The sequence below is a fragment of the Conger conger genome, chromosome 8 (assembly GCF_963514075.1).
Source record: "Conger conger chromosome 8, fConCon1.1, whole genome shotgun sequence".
In the NCBI taxonomy this organism is placed as follows: Eukaryota; Metazoa; Chordata; class Actinopteri; order Anguilliformes; family Congridae; genus Conger; species Conger conger.
Genome location: NC_083767.1, coordinates 36,529,975 through 36,547,990, shown reverse-complemented (window position 1 = coordinate 36,547,990; position 18,016 = coordinate 36,529,975). Strand labels below are relative to the sequence as shown.

General features: G+C 38.3%; 1 protein-coding gene across 1 annotated transcript; it reads left to right on the top strand.

Annotated features, from left to right (window-relative positions):
• Positions 1–9,339: 9,339 nt before the first annotated feature.
• Positions 9,340–11,504, top strand: nkx3-2 (NK3 homeobox 2). The gene is made up of 2 exons (XM_061252969.1): positions 9,340–9,942; positions 10,572–11,504. Exons 1-2 carry the CDS (start codon positions 9,540–9,542, stop codon positions 11,006–11,008), a joined length of 840 nt encoding a protein of 279 aa, XP_061108953.1. The 5' UTR covers positions 9,340–9,539; the 3' UTR covers positions 11,009–11,504.
• The last annotated feature ends 6,512 nt before the right edge of the window (positions 11,505–18,016 follow it).

Genomic DNA, 18,016 nt, shown 5'->3' with positions numbered 1-18,016 from the left:
TTCATATCAATTGAGCATCTACGCTTTTCATTTTATTTTCATTTGTTATTTAGCAGACACTTTTATCATAGGCGACACTTAGTTGATTAGACTAAGCATGGGACGAGGCTACAGGCCCTGGTACTTCCAGCAGGATAATGTACCATGCCACAAGGCATGCATCATATGAAACTGGTTCCACAAACATTGCAGTGAGTTTACTCCAATGCCCAACACAGCGCCTAGATCTCAATCCAACCGCATGGATGGATGAGGTGCGACGATACACAAACGTCCGCCAGACCTTGATTCACTTACTTTTCTGTGCTCGATTGATCTTGCCTGGTGCAATTGACCCAACCAAGAGGACCAGAAGGCGGAGTTGGCACTTTTTGAGAGTATTTTATAGGTTTCAATACACCCGACAAGCTCAGTAAAGTTTATAAAAGTATTTGAATCCAAACTACAGCTGCATGCTTAACAGCACAACAGCAACACAAAGAAACATCCTGTGGTGGAACATGGTGGCCCATTTCTGCAGTTCTGCAGGTTTATTTAGGTTTTCAGCACACCAGCGTCAAGCATTGTACCAAAGGCTAAACTGAACAAAGCACTGTCTCTAGTAGGTCTGTGTTAGCGGGTTTATTTGTGTCCCAAGGTACCTGGTTCAATCTCTTTTTGCTGCACCAGCTTGGCCCCGTTTAAGGAGAGACCGAATGGATCCCTTTGTGCATTGTGGAAACAGATTTTTCTGTATCCGGAGGGAAAAGGAGAGAACATTCCAGACTCCTAATGGAGGACGAAAGGGACAGGAATGGAACACCAAGGTAATTTACACAGCTTGGAGCCACAGGTTTAATATGGACTCTGCATCGCAATTCCTTTATATATTGTGTGTGTGTGTGTGTGTGTGTGTGTGTGTGTGTGTGTGTGTGTGTGTGTGAAAGAGAGAGAGAGAGAGAGATATGGAGAAAGCCAGACGTTGGGGCGGAAAGCCAGCCGCAGTCCTTTTGGGGACAACCCATAGGTATTTCCTGATGCGGGAATCAAATCCCAAATATTATTTTAACACCTTTCTCAAGGTTATTTTGGTTGAGTCTCTCTCGCCATGTGAACCAGGCAGCTGAACAGCAGTCCTTTCAGTTGTCGATAGCCGTGGGCGGGTCAGCAGAATTTCATTTTCTGGTAATAGGCCGTCTGAAAGAGCATTTGGCTCTAGCGTGGATCAGTGTTGTTTTATAGTGAATACATGATGAAAATGGGTGTCTGACACATGCTAATATGGATAATATATGGATTGTAATGTTTATATAGCCTCTTCCGTGGTTCAACTGTTCCAAATGAATGGTAGTAGCTTACATGTACTTCAGAGATCATGTACTTTTTACAGATACCTTGAAACGGTAGGCCATAATTGAGTGATACCCGGTCGCCAATACAAAAGCACAATTGTCATGTGTAAATACGGTGGCCTGGGAGGGACATAAAATATAATATATATATATATATATATATATAGTATTTTATGTAATGTCTTATTTATATGGCGGCTATCTGAAGTTTCCCCCTGGGAAAAATAAAGCTCTCCTATTTTATTACATTGATCCAGAAGGGGTGACTAAATAAAGAGAAAGCCAGTATAGTCCAAGATATTTAAAAAAAACAGTGGACACACAAGGGACAGCCCTTATATCCACAGTTATCCAACTGCCTAAGATTTAAAAGGTATTTGAGAGCAGTAGGATACCTGCACATCTTTACTCCATTAAAGCAGCCTATTCTTGGATCGCCGTAGGTGAAATGTTGGTGGGTTCCTAGAGCATGTCTTTGCTCGATAAGAGCTAAAAGATATTTCACTAACCCCGCTGAGACAGAACCTCATACATGTCTGACCTACATCACCACAGATTCCTTTCCTTTTCTTCACCCTGATTTCTATGAAAGCGTTCATTATTTTAGTCCTTTTTAAAGTCCCCCACCCCCTGCTAAGGCCTGAGTCTTGGGCCCTCCTCTGGTTTGCGATATTTGAAAGAAACACTTACCAGAAGGCTGCAGTTTCACTGTCTCCACTTCCTTGGGCTATTTTCCTGTAATCTGGAGGGGGAGAGATGAAAAACCCTTGCGCTGCCTGTTTCTATTTCAGCGCTTCTCAAATAGAATGCCTCTGACGTTAAACACCTGTTAGCTCTTATGTTCTGTGAACAGGGGGCGCTTGAGTTTAACACTGCTGTCCGCGCCGCTCACCGGAGCGAACCGGACTGAAAAATGGAAAAACCGCACCTGGAGGCTAAGGTCGGTTACCTTCGCGTTCCCTACCCTCTCAACCGAATCCTCTGTTACACTGTTTCACATGGTCATGTTCACTTCTCATGAAAATAAAGTGCTCTGTGTTACTCTTTCACATGGTCATGTTCAATACTCTCTAAACTAAACCTCTCGCTGTTACACTTTTACATGGTCATGTTCAATACTCTCTAAACTAAACCTCTCCCTTTACACTTTTACATGGTCATGTTGACTTCTCATGAAACTAAAGTGCTCTGTGTTACTCTTTCACATGGTCATGTTCATTTCTCTCTAAACTAAACCTCTCGCTGTTACACTTTCACATGGTCATGTTCAATACTCTCTAAACTAAGCCTCTCCCTTTACACTTTCACATGGTCATGTTCAATACTCTCTCAACTAAACCTCTCTGTTACACTTGCACATGGTCATGTTCATTTCTCTCTAAACTAAGCCCCTCTCTGTTACACTTTCACGTGGTCATGCTCATTTCATTCTAAACTAAACCACTCCCTGTTACACTTTCACATGGTCATGTTCTTCTCATGAAACTAAGCCTCTCTGTTACACTTTCAAATGATCATGTTCATTCAGCGTTCGTATGTGTGTGTATGCGTGTGCGTGTGTATGCATGTTTAAGTGTCTGTGTGTCTGTGTGAAAATTCAGAGTACTTGAATGTGTGCCATCATAAATCCACCTCTAAATGAGGAATTTAAGTGTCACCTCTCATTTCTGGTCCCGCGGTGATGAGCTGCTTTGAGCAGTAAATGCACTTCAGCTTGAATCACGCTCGGTCAGTCAACTCGAAGAGCGGCGTCCAAGCGATCATTTGCATAATACCAGCGCCTTAAAATACCTGGACTCGGAGAGCCGCAATGTCTCCCAGAATCTACAGCTGCAAAAGTGATGCACCAGATTTCCTTTGGGGTACGTACTTCTTTTTATTGATGAACCAGCATAAATGAACACTGCTCAGAGAGCTGTGCGGAGTGAGACATGAGAAATGGAATCGTTTACAAATGTGTTCTAGCGGCGATCATTAGCGTATGCGTGCCAAAAGGCGGACGAGAAATAATTTGTCAGGAGAACGGCTTTGTGAAATCGGCCATAAATCACTCTCCCGCTATCTAAACAGATGAACTGGACTGAGACAGTCCCTGGTTGAAAGCAGAGGCCTCCTTTCTATTGACTGGCTGTTAGTAATGTAGCCAGCACTCCTGAGTACTTTTGAATGGATTCCAAGGAGTAGTCAGCCAACTTTTCTCCTCCTTCACAAGGTTCAGATTAAAGTGTTCGGGCACTGCCCAAAAACACTGCTCTCTTTAGCATTCACTGCATGCAAATATCCTTTTTCTTCATAAGACTAGCAGTGCTCAACACTTAGGAAGATAAGAGCATATACTGTATATACAGTGGATCTCATTTGAGGGCATTATGAAAGTGCCTTATAAGATTTAACATTTGGAAGGAGAAACGGAAGATTTTAGAATTAGCAGACTTGACATAGTTGGAAAGTGCATTTCTGTCATCATAATTACTCAGCTGCAGCTAGACCAGACAACATATAACAACCGTGTTACATACATGCATACCAACCTGCACACACGTGCGCGCACGCTTGCACACGCACTCTTCTCTCTCTCTCTCTCTCTCTCTCTCTCTCTCTCTCTCTCTCTCTCTCTCTCTCTCTCTCTCTCTCTCTCTCCTGCAGAAAAACAAAAACAAAACAGTTCTCCCCACACTGGGTAAAACACAAAGGTAAGACTAGAGGGAAATATGGATCTGTCGTCATGGTTTCAAGCCAGGGTGTGGCCACCGATGCATGTCTTCATAGGGGAGAGCCGTGGCATTAGTCCTCACGCGAAACAAAGCGATTTACCTGCATTAAATTTCACAAGTGAAAAGAGCACTACAATGCAGCATTCTTCGCCTCTTTTTACACCCTTACCCGGGATGACTACAACGCAATTATTTTAAACCGACGCGGTCTGCATTATCCGACACTATAAAAGCTGCAATCTATTGTGCTGAGACTGAGGGCCTCGGGTGAACCGCAAGTACCCTGACGAACAGTGGGGGTCACTAGTGAGCCAGGAGATACAGCCAACCCACCCGGCTGAAACTTTCCCATCCCAGGACGAAGCTAGCGCTAACTAGCCAACTGGCAAAAGTCCTGGCAAATATACTCATGTTACAGAGGGGCCCAAGACAAGCACGCGCTCAAAAAGCAGTAACGGCACATGGCCTCAATGCTGCTGTTCACACCAGAGTAGTCAGGTCGAGCTTGCGCAGTCACAAGTCGGATGAAGACACTTCATCCTCAGCCCAACGGCGAAACACGAGTGCCCAAACGACCGGTCCGGATGGTGTGTTTCGATTGGAACCTATGGAATACTCTCAAAACGTGCAAACCTCACCTTCTGGTTGGCTCAATTCGACACAGAGAATTGTGTAACAATTATTTACCCAGGTCTTCAGTGAATTCTTATTTGTAATTAGTGTTATCAAAACCACGCTGATAGTCACTGAGGTCTATGTCTCTCTCTATATGCACTCAGTGAGCACTTTATTAGGTATTTATTAGATTTTTAGACTGACTGGTCTTCTGCTGCTGTAGCCTATCTACTTAGAGGTTTGACAAGTTGTGTGCACAGAGATGCTGTTCTGCATACCACTGTTGTAATGTGTGGTTATTTACATTACTGTTACCTTCCTGACAGCTTTGACCAGTCTGGCCCTTCTCCTCTGACCTCTCTCATTAACAACGCATTTCTGCTCACAGAACTTCTGCTCACTGGATGTTTTTTGTTTTTCACACCATTCTCTGCAAACTCTAGAGACTCTTGTGCAGTCAAAATCACTTAGATCACATTTATTCCCCATTCTGGCATTTGGTCTGAACAACAGCTGAACCTCTTGACCACACCTGCATACTTGAAAGCATTTAGTTGCTGCCACATGATTGGCTGATTAAACAGAGTTGTACATCAGTATATCCACGAGGAAAGAGCATATTCAGGGATGTTATACTGAAAGAACACCCCTGAATTGTATTCTTCACTCTCCCTTTCTCTCCCTCCCTCCACACTCCCTCCAGGACATATGTGTTGCTCTTGTAAATCTGCCATCTCACATTTACACTAAAGCTGGATTACTCAGCAGCTCACACAGGTGTCGGCAAGAAGTAATCAGTTCAGTGCACGAAGACCAAAGAGTATTTCATAAATACATCATTAAGTCTTCAGATATAGAGCGAAATATATCTTTGTGAACAGCTTAAGGACCCGCCTGAGGTGATTCACATGGAAAAGAATACACTCCCAATGCACACTTGACATATTCAAATCCAGTTCACACCCCTTAAATGCGGTGCATTTTAATACCATAAATAGCCTATAATACACATGTTTTGTAACTTTTAAAGGCCGTATTTCCAGTTTCATATACTCTTATTGTGAAACAATAGAATGTGATCGTGGTTGGTAACTTAATTTCAATGTTGTAATAATAATAATCCTAATAATAATAATAGGTGTCTCATGGGTAAATTATGGCCTGTTTCCAGGTCATATACAGCAATCGTCCTATGTGTTGTGGCGACCAGTGAGTGATTCGGGTGATTTAAATACAAGTGTGAAAAACGTTCGATCTGAAGTTTAAATGATTGGATATCTGAAACGGTTAATTGTTTGTCTTATACGACGCCTGGACGCCTGTTCGTGAAGTCAAAAAATTAAAACAGTAAAATTTAATAAATAAATAGATAACATAAACTAAGCCTATTATTAATTAGAAATAAACATGTACATCCTTGTTATAATTATTATTTTTTCAGTCAATCAAAGTCCAAAGTTTACAATCAAGAAAACTGATTACTTTGCTTCGGTTTCGGAAGAATGGATATGTTTAATTAAGTGGCTGGTCGCAAAGCAAAACAGTTAGACCTGAATTTTTTGATGGAAATGACAGAAACCCCGCTATATTATGGGCTAGTTTCAATAATATATACAAGTACTAACTGTCGAAACAAATGTAGTTCATATAAAAACTAAATAATTTTCAATTATATTTATATTATATTCTACTAGTATATGACCGCTAGATGGCAGAATATCCAAATAGGTCACAAGTAAGATGTACATTAACCCCATACAAATAAGATTTTTAGAGTATTGTGCAAGATTGTCCATGTGTCTAAATGTACTTACGGTGCACATGCAAGTGAGCTGTACAATATCTGAAATTGGGTTGCTAGTAGTATGGCAGCAACAATTAATAAGCATTAATAAGAATTATTATTATTATTATTATTATTACTATTATTATTATTATTATTATTACTATTATTATTATTATTATTATTACTATTATTATTATTATTATTATTATTATTATTATTATTGGTAGTAGTAGTAGTAGGCTAGTAGTAGTATGCCTAGTAGTAGTAGTAGCAGCAGCTGCAGGAGCAGCAGCAGCAGTAGTAGTAGTCGTAGTGGCCTAATAGTAGTCGTAAGAAGTAGTCGTAGCCTACTGATAGTAGTAATAAGGAATAAGGAATATCCGACACCTAACTCATCAGTGGAAAAAGCTAAAGAATACCACAGCCTGTATAGATGTGATAATACTAGATGAATTGCCTTGCATTACATTTTTATTTTATTTATTTGTTAATTATTTTTGAGAATATACAGATATCGTCCCATTGATTTGAGCTACTGAATTGCAACTGGTTGTTAAACGTGCGCAGTTTTTTTGCCGACATTATTGTTGTTATTATTACTATTACCTGTATACTACTACTACTACTACGACGACGACGACGAATAATACTACTAATAATAACAACAATACTACTACTACTACTACTACTACTGCTACTATTACTACTACTACTACTACTACTACTAATAATAATAATCATAATCATAATCATAATCATAATCGTAATAAGCACAACAATTCTCATAATAATTATCATAAGAATAAATAATAATAATAATAATGATTATTATTATTATTATTATTATCATTATTATTATTAGTTCGTTTCTCACTTTGCAGTCTTCCTCACTTTATCCTTATCTGATGTTGTGTTAAATTATTCAGCTTTAAAATGCATAAATGAAACACACAAACACACCTCGTACATAAATAAAAAATACATCTCAATAATGATATTTCTATCATGGATGTCTACTACGTTAATACGCGTAGTCTGATGGTCGGACAATATGACATATAAATTCAACATAATGTAACGAATTATCAATTCCAAATAATAATAATAATAATAATAATAATAATAATAATAATAATAGTAATAATAATAATAATAATAATAGTAATAATAGTAGTAATAATAATAGTAATAATACATGTATTCATGCAAAACAGGCTACTGTATTCATAGAAACATAGCATGTTACTCCTTAATCCATTACTCGTTAACATATCCTACTGCGTGAAAGACGGTCAGAAGTCATTTTTAGGCTACCATACACTACGTATTGTAAAATAACACCGCCCCGTGTGCTTGTTAGGCTGAAAATAAATGCCCATGAGACAAATATTCGTTTTATCATTATCCAGGTGCAAAGAAAAACATTTCATCAGTTCATGTGTTTTTATTTTTATACACAGGCCTACCATCATTTGTGTATCTTAACCGTGTGGCCCATTTACAAATGATTCTTACAAAAAACATACAAAAGTATATAAATTGCAATAGCCAATACGTGTCATTGTATGCATAAATATTGTTAAATTGCCTAATTATGCCCATGTGCTTTATGGGTGAGTGTCGTAAAGTTGCTGATAAATATAATCTGTTAAATGTAATATAGTGTGTGTTTACAAATTTTGTAGAAAAGTAACACGTTGAATCCAAATGATTTGGCATGCTATTTAAATAATAGCCTAAAAACAAGATTTACTCATGAAATATTTTAATTCACTGTTTTTTTCTTTCTTTTGGATTTCTATCCACTTCATTTGTTTCCTTGTTTGCTAACTCCAAAGCGCTTTTCAGTTGGATTCAATAGCTGACTCAATTTGATTGAGTAGCTCCCCAGTATTTACGTTTTCAAACATGTTATCTTCTTCATTAGCTCCTTTGACAATCGAATTTCGAAAAATAGGAGAACATACTACTTTGCATTCATGTCTTATTAAGAATATTACTCGCAAGAGAACATTATATCAGTAACATAACATATATTACTGATACAACAAACATGATCGAAGAATAAACTGGTTAACTGAAACAATTGTAGTGATGTTGAATATAACATCTGAAACACGAATGAAAAAACAATGCATTTTGTATGACAGTAGGCCATAATAATAATAACAATCAAAGGGCATGCCATGCCGTGTCTTTGGATTATTTGCTTATAGGCAATCGATAAAGTGAATACCTTTTTCCTAGAATCGTTCTTCTCTTTTTTGGCTTCTCATTGCAATTGCCAGCCTCCTCGAACACGTATTATGAGTAATTGTGTTAATTTCCTTGTACCTTGTAAACATAGCTGAAGGGAGGAAAAAGGCAAAGACGAACATCGCCACAGACTAGCCAACTGCGCTACCCAAGGTGCTAAATGCTTATTAGCGTTCCAATCCAATGCAGGTTATAATCCTATTAGGATTTATGTAATTGAGTTATAGGCTATATAAAAATAACACATTTATTCACAACGTAGGCTACCTTGATTAATGATGAATTCACTATGTTTCTTAATGTTTTGAAAAAAAGAAAATGCAAAAAATAAAAATAAAGAAATAAATTAAACAAAAGAACCTGATAGAAACGAGCACCTACATTTGATAAAAGAAGCATTCTACTGTTCGGCGCTGGTTGTGTCTTTATTTTGGGAGGCAAAGGGTTAAGGCGTTTAAAACTGTATTAAGAGCCCTGACATATTATTAGTATCTCGTAGTTTTCGGTGGCCAATCAGCGATCGACCTTTTCCCTCGTCTTGTCCAATAGGAAACGGTGAGGGATTGCTGTCAGTCACAGGTGAGGTACGAGAGCAGAACTGGGTGAAAAGGGGCAGGAAACTGAGAAAGGTCTGGACTCGAGAGGAGCGTGCCAGCGGTGAAGAAGTGAGCAAGAGAAAACATCGTCCAGCCTCCATACCATTCGAAAAACTGTGAAGGCGCAATGCGACCCCTAGCCCAGCTTGCGAAGATAAGTGGATATATCGGTCATTGAGGAGTAAAATGTGGTTGAACTAATACCAATATATCCGTGATTTTAAGATAATTTTGCAGTAAAATGGCCGTTCGCAGCAACACCTTGACGCCGTTCTCCATCCAAGCTATTTTGAACAAAAAAGAAGAAAACCGACATTTGAAAGATTTGGACGTATGTTTCCCCAAGGCAACTTGCTGGAAGATATTCGGAGATCTGGACACTGGCACGGAGGATTTGCCTTCTCCTTGTAAGGGTGAAGAGGGACCTTGCATGGCCAGCGATCGGAAAAGTTATGACTCGGACTCGGGTCTCAGTGAGGAGAATGACAGCAAGTCTCTTCCCGTTTGTAAATCGGAGAAAGACATGGAGCGCTCGGCCTCAGATGCACTGGAAGGCAGCATACAAGATGAAACAGATCACGAGTCGACTGCTATCGAGAACGCAAAAGGCTTAAGTGACTGCGAACTTTCCGCAAATGTCTCCGGTGAGTGTGTACCATTACTATACAGAATTGCAGCATACACTGTAAAATGTTCAGCGTTAAATTAACTCTTACCCTACTAGACTCATTAATGAACACTGGACATTTTAGTGTCTGCTAATTATCCCGACCCTTCTTAAAAATATTTTTATCAAACTGACGCAAGTAAGTCTTCATTGCATTGGGTAAGCAACACATTTGGGTGTGTAGCTTATGTTTGTGTGCGCGCGCGTGTTTGCAGCACGCTTCATTTTGTGCTCTGTAATTCTTTTTATCAGAATCTATAGTTCTGCCAAGTATGGTAGAAAGGTTGACAGGCGTAATTATACTCTAGTAGCTGCTATTGCCTTCACACAGATTACCTTTCGGTGCATGCATGAAAAGTTTTACATTTTGAGCATGACTTTTCAGTTGCAGTTCATTGCTCCGTTTTCTCCTTAATTATTGTCCGAAAAAATATCGTTTCTAAAATGTTGATTAATATGTTTATACAAGACTACATAAAAACTAATAAGCAATTTTGCGTAAAGGCTTGCTGGTTGGTTGTAAAGAAAGCCTATATGCATACATTTAACAAATCAAAAAAAAGTATAGCAACTTACACCGAAGATAACATTGGCACCTTTTTTCAGATTGCAACCTCCTGGACGAGTCGAGCTGCGATAAAAGTACGGATCAGCCCAAGCAGAGGAAGAAACGTTCGAGGGCCGCGTTTTCTCACGCACAAGTATTCGAGCTCGAGCGGCGATTCAATCACCAGAGGTACTTATCCGGACCGGAGAGGGCTGATCTCGCGGCCTCCTTGAAGCTGACAGAGACCCAGGTTAAAATATGGTTCCAGAACCGCAGATACAAAACCAAACGTCGACAGATGGCCGCCGATTTGATGGCATCGGCCCCGGCTGCGAAAAAAGTGGCCGTGAAAGTTTTGGTGCGGGACGACCAGAGACAGTACAACCCAGGAGAACTTCTCAGGCCCCCGTTACTCTCCCTTCAGCCTCCGTATTATTATCCCTACGCATATTGTCTCCCGGCATGGACGCTGTCCGCCTGCGCTGCAAATCAATGAGAAAGGGGACAGCAATTTTGAGTTTCAACGTATTTATTTTTTCCAGAAAAAGAGACAATTATTGATTTAGATCTGAAGGGAAAGAAGAAAAATACACAGGACTGCTCTAAACGGATCGTTCATTGTAAGCTGCCTCATGGTATCCATGTTTCGACAGGGACCCCTTCTGTGTTGGACTATTGATGACAAATACCCTACTGTTTGTGAATGTATGGACTGTTAAACACCTAACTCTTAAATGTTTCCGTAGACATTCGAGCTCAGTGTTTCCTGTTAACCTGTCTTGGAAAACGACAGCGCTCCTGGTGACGTTGTGAATAGAGCCGTTACTGCTTTTTTCTGGCTGGGTTTATAGGGGACCGGTAAGACTTTTCAGCACTTTTAACACATCTAGAGGTAGCCTGTGACCTTTTGTCTGACTGTGGGACTGGTACGTTTAGCGATTTGAAAGTGTGTATCAATTCAACACTCTCAAGTGAACTGTCTAAGGACCTGAGAAGACCTAACTCTGATTAAAATGTATCTGTTTTCTAATAGTTTCGAACTATTTTGTTAACTGAAAATTAAACAAGCATATTGGTATTATTCAAGACCAGCTTTTCATGTAGTAAACCTTTGTACACACATCAATGCTTTTATACTTTTCTCATCAGACCTTTAAAAAGTAATGTCCAATGCGTTATATTCCTTATGCATAGTAGGCCTAGATATAGGCTAATAATTGTGTTGGAAATTGAAACTGTGCCACACTGGCTTATTCTTATTCTTATTATTATTATTATCATTATTATTATTATTATTATTATTATTATTATTATTATTATTATTATTATTATTATTGTTATTATTATTATTATTATTATTAATAATAGTATTATTGTGAATAATAGTATTATTATTATAATCACATTCTCATTATTAGGCTATTATTATTTCGTGTTTTGTTGAGTTGTGGGATTATACGACTCGGAACGTAATAGGCTACTAGGCCTATACGACTGCTACATCCTACAACCAGCTCAATATTTTTTTTATGATAAAACAATCTAACGTTCGATTTGTACTGAATTACGGTTTTACTAAACGTGTGAATCCGTGCGCGTAAGGCCTGCTTAAAAACATCGTATAAGCATGTTTTCTTATGACAAGTTTGATATTTTGAATGAGTACCCTTTAAAGTGGAGTAATGTGTCAAATATTACGACTTGAAAAATACATTTTATTGCTAGTTTTCTGCGCCATTGCTTTTACAATGGCGAAGCTAGTCTTTCTCCCTGAAGTTTTACTCTGCTGTGTACGTAGAGCATGTACAGACGCATTTTACACATGGGCGAAACGCACACACATGATTCAGTTTAGGTTATTAGATTTTTACTTTATTTTTGTGGTCTTGTTTTTCAAAAACAATGGCAATACTAGTCTCCAAATGTACTGTATTTTTAGTAGATCTTAATGACAATGAAAAAACAATCTGCCAAACAATTTTAGGTATTCCCCATTTATTTGAGAGGCGATAAAACGATTCATTTATTCACAAAGAGGTTTCCATTGCCCTCTCCAAGGGGAAATGTGCAGTCACATAAGATATTCTAATGCAAGTGACTAAACGGAAGGGCCCAAGCGCTACTCCCTGTAGGCCAATGTTGCTCGTCATACCAAATACAGGGCCTATATCCTGTTATCTTAGCCATGTTTATGTTCCCTTAATATAACAAAATTAAGTTTGAATTCATGATAGCTCACAAATCTACCACGAAACCTCTGTTAGCCTATGCTGTACAGGACCAGACCAGTATTGATCCTTCATCATTTGCTTAAGTTGCTAGTTGCCTAGTCCTCATTGCACAACCATTTATGTCGATGTGCACAGTTCCCTTGGGCACACAGTTGGCTTTACAAATGTAAACATTAGCAATAATATATGAGGATTATTATTATTATTATTATTATTAGTAGTAGTAGTAGTAGTAGTAGTAGTAGTAGCAGTAGTAGTAGTAGTCGCCTACTGTTTCTCTTGTCGTTATTATGAGATTGAATTTCATGACACCAAAACTGTTGGCGAACATTTAAATTATAAACGTCATACACATTTATTTAACACGTCATAGAATATGATCTATTTTCTGGCAGCAAAAAAAAGTACATGTCTTTGATGTTTATGAAGTGTATTCCGTGTATTTCCTAAAGAGAATGTAAAGATAAGAGAGTAAAATGTTGAGCACTGTGAACGATGCTGTTGACTGCACACACTGCAGATGTACTGAATTACAAGCAGTGATGTCACAGGTCACATATTAATATCACATTTATTTCTATAAATTTACAGTTTTATCCTCCTACATTTTACCTGGACCAAATGATTTGTGTTTCCCAATGCGTAATTTTTTATAGCCCACTGAAACATCTGTTGACAGTGGCTACAAAGCCGGTGAAATCGAGGCCTCCACTACTCCACAACTGGGGAGAAAGGGGAAAACGTAAGAGAAGCCGTATGCACAATTGTCGTTGTGTTTGTTTTTGATGGCACATTTCGCTAACGAGGAGCGCGGATTTCATAAAAGCTAAATTACATTTCGTAGTTTTGTAAGCTAAAGCGTGCATCTCTATCAATTGACTCCCGTCGTCGAAGAGGCGTGCGCTTATGGTAGGCTCCTGCAGCTAGCTACAGTAGCCCTTAAGTGTGGGAAACGTTAACTCCACATATTTTAGCGTTGATTGGCGACAGTGGATGATACTATACATAATATTAAATAATGCTATGGATAATAAATAATGAAATTACGCACAAGAAGAGCTGAATCATTAACGGAGTCCCCCCTCTCTCTTGCAGTCGCTTAAGTGCGCTTAAAACGAATCTTACAGACAAACCTATATAGGCAGCTGTTTCGTACAATTATACGTTAAATTATGAAGTGTTTTGTAATGATATAATTTATATAATTCAATTTTTGGCCAACGTGAAAGCATCCTCGTACCTGTCAGATCACCCCATGTAAGTGGCCATCAGTCAGTCCGCCAGTGTAACCGAAAAGTTTTCCCGAAACCAGAAAAGTCATTATTAGCCATTGAAGCCAAGGCATAGGCCAAATAATGAACAAAATGATTTCGGTAAATTTAGCATGTGGAGGAATTCTATGTATTACTCTTCAGTAGGGTACTTTATCAACTAGAGCGTACATGTACCCCTCTGGGAGCGATGAGGGCTGCCAGCAGGCCATCACAATGTCGCTATTCACTGTTCCCTTCCTACAGGCAATGTGCAAGGCACTTTTCAATGCTTTCAAGAAAGAATTTGTCAGGTGAAACACAGATCTGAAAGTTGGGAAAGGCAATTTCAATGGTCCGTCCCCCATGCCTTGTCACGACATATCCGTGGCATAGGCTACCTGCATGTGGCGATATCTGATATAGTAAAATATCGTCCGAACTGAAATACAAACACCCCAGTTGGTTTTTAATAACTCCGTGGTAAAATATTTTCCCAGAAAACGCGTGGATACTTGATATGTGATAAGAAGAACAAACAGCACTTTTTCTGCGGTGATTGCGCAAAACATTTCGTGGATTTCATTGGTTGAGAGTTCAATTACTTTCAATTCTACACTTCAAGACACTTGCATATTGAGAGAGTGAGAGAGAGAGAGAGAGAGAGAGAGAGAGAGAGAGAGAGAGAGAGAGAGAGAGAGAGAGAGCGAGAGAGAGAGAGAGAGAGAGAGAGAGAGAGAGAGAGACCAGTAAGTGCACAACAAATCTCAACTAAGCATAACACCCCTTAACAATATTATAGGCTTTTGAAATATAGCTAGAGCTAGGCCAGGAGGGTGCGCTAGCTAAGATGTATAGGCTAAACCTATATTATTTCATCAACACTAGTAAGGAGATACTGATTCCATGAGTAATACAGTACATCTGCATTGACAGTTGTTTGAATGCTAAACTTTTCCAATTGCAATTAATTAAATACATAGATTATATACAAAAATATCTAATGGATAGGCTAAATAGAAAATGACTTTGGATACACTCTGACACAAAAATATGTGCAAGTCTTAGCATGTTTCAGAAATGGATTTAATTTGGCAAACGGATATGACAATATTTAGTGCTAATGTCCCAAATCGAAAACAATGTCAACTGAACCCTTAATTTCAAGTTCGAAGCCTATAATTTATTAATTCTGTAACGTCCTGTGGGCGTCTTGAGCAAAAGCGGATGGTGCAAATTTAGGTAGCTTACATCATAAGCAGGTGTTTCACAACTAGAAGGTGTTTGCCTCCTGTTTCAAGCACATTCGGAAAATTACCAGTATGAATGTCCACATTGTCAAATATGTATTTATGTGATTTTAATCAAATAAAATGCTATTGTTCTCTTATTTATATAAATTCCAGAGGTAAACCGCGTAGACTGCAGGTTATTTGCTTACGTCTAGTAGCCTATTTATTGACTCAAATAGGATGAAAAGGAAAACATTCCGAAATAGAAAGCGAATCAGATGACCCTAAACATGAGAATAAATGCACTTGGGCCGTTTTTAGGTGAGCACACTTCACCGAACAAGCACAGTTGACAGTCTTGACAGTACATTCCCCATGTAATTATGAACATATAGCCTATACTGGGCCTTTATAGAGAATTGGTGATAGTCTTTTTTTTTTTTTTTTTTGCAATTTGCATTTACCTAGATCCATTCATTGGATTTGAGAAACAGCAGTTTCCTGAAGCATGTCGTAGTGGTAAGAGTATCTCTTTAAGACATTCGGTCATTACGAGTGTTTCCCGAAACATGTCGCTACTCAAGTAGTACCCTCCGTGAAATTTTAATTTTTCCACGATATCTACTAGTCGTCAGATTCCAAGTATTGCCTGTGGCATGATAAATCCCTTTCAGCCTTCATACTGACGAGGACAAATCTGTTACCAATAAAACCTAAATCTAAACATACCTAAAACTATGGCCCCTACCTTACAAATATGCATTTTTTCAGTTTTGGGAAAGTGATGTTTTAGCTACTGTTTCTGCAAGTTTATTTTTTGTTGATTAAAAGGGCTATTCAAACTACCTCAGTAAAGTGGGTAGCCTATTGTCTAAATTTCAGTTATGTTTAAGGACGTGCAATTTGTTAGCACAAACGTCTTAATGTCATTTTGATTCCATATTGTAATCGCACGTGAAGAGTTAACTCAAATGCAGGCTTCTTCAAAATTGTCCTCACGTGAAATTTGCAAGAGCTGTCATGAAATTGTGCGCGCATGTCGTGTATTTCGCTGTCGATAAATTCACCCCCGAGTAGCTTAGCATTTTTTTTTTATTCTCACACACATCCATTATGTATTATTATGGTAGGCAACAATATGCTTTAATATGGACCATATAATGAATTATATCTAGTCCCCCAGGTAGCCTGTATGCTTTGTGCTTGCTATAAATCCTTTTAATAAGCCAGTCACTGTGATATTTTTCCATAAGGGATTATTTCAATTATTAGGCTATAATAATAATAATAATAATAATAATAATAATAATAATAATAATAATAATAATAGTAAATCATAATAATATTACATCATAATAAATGCATTAATTACTATATCAATTAGCCATTCATGCTTACAGAATGACGACTCTGCCTATTGGCTACCACTCCCCCTGGGCAGAGGTTGCTCTCTGAGGCCGAATTGTTATATCACCTGCCCTTACTTAATGCTGTGCTCGTGGCAAATTATGAATTCCAGTTCAATTTTGGGCATAACTTATACCGTAAAGATAAAGGAAACGCGGCTTCTGTCCACTGAAATGGTTTAAATGTTTAAGCCGATACAGAATATTAAAGGCAGACATGTTTGACAGAGGTGTGTTTCCGTTGTTTCTTTTCACCATCACTACGGTGACCCCATTATAGAGGGGAAAAAAGGCGTGTATTACATCAGGTGGGAAAGCGTTCATTTTGAATATCGGTAACAAAGTTACATAACTAAGATGTTTTCAAAAGACCTGAATCGTTGTTTTATAACATTTATCGAGGAATAAGCAAATAGAGAATGTTGATGGAGCAGTGTGATTTCTGATTTATATTCAAACTGGTGAATTTCTGATTTATATGGTTTGACTATAATCATTATTTAAATGAGTAAATGAGAAACTATATTTGAGAAGGTTAGATCACGAGGGTTGTTAGGCCTGTGGGGTTTGTTTCTTATTGTTTCTTAGGCCAAAATTAACTCAGATTTGCAGGTGTAGTTAGATATTGAATATGGAAACTTTAATTGATAAACATTACAGGACTGACGTTTCAAAAATTAAAACTTTCTGTCTAGCGGTGCTGTTTAAAATTGGCTCCGCTTGATTGACCAGGACACATATAGGCTAACAGGAAACATAATTCCTTTTACGCACTAAACAGAATGCCTTTTACGCAGTATTTAAAAATAAATATGTAAACACATATATAAATGAACTGAAAAGCATATCATCTCCTTTATGGGCGAATGTCTTAATGTATAATGTACCTATACAGATATGCAACTTGGCACAGGCTTTTTTGATATAGCATCCAATACTTTTCCAATTATTAATAAATTCCACTACAACCAAATAATACACCAGAATTTACTTCACTTAGAATACTTTGTTTTTAAAATGAGATACTTCATCTTTTAGGTTAAGCACCTATACAGATATACTACATTTTCTGCAATGGGTCAGGCAGGTTTATGAACCAAATAATGTCATGTAACACTTTCACGGAACGAGGGATGTCCACGAACCCTTGTTCACATGCAAGGTTGCGTGAACACTTGTTCATGAGTGCGTGCATTCTTGCAAACTCAAGCTTGTGCAAAATTAGAAACTGCAAATTCATAAGCACGCGCGCACACGCACAAACATGTATGTGCATTCATATTTTCTTTTTCAATGCATTTCCAAACTCTAACACTAGATTGGTGTTGGGAATTTAATTTCTGCAATCATATATTTTTCTTTGGAATACATTCTGTTGATCAACC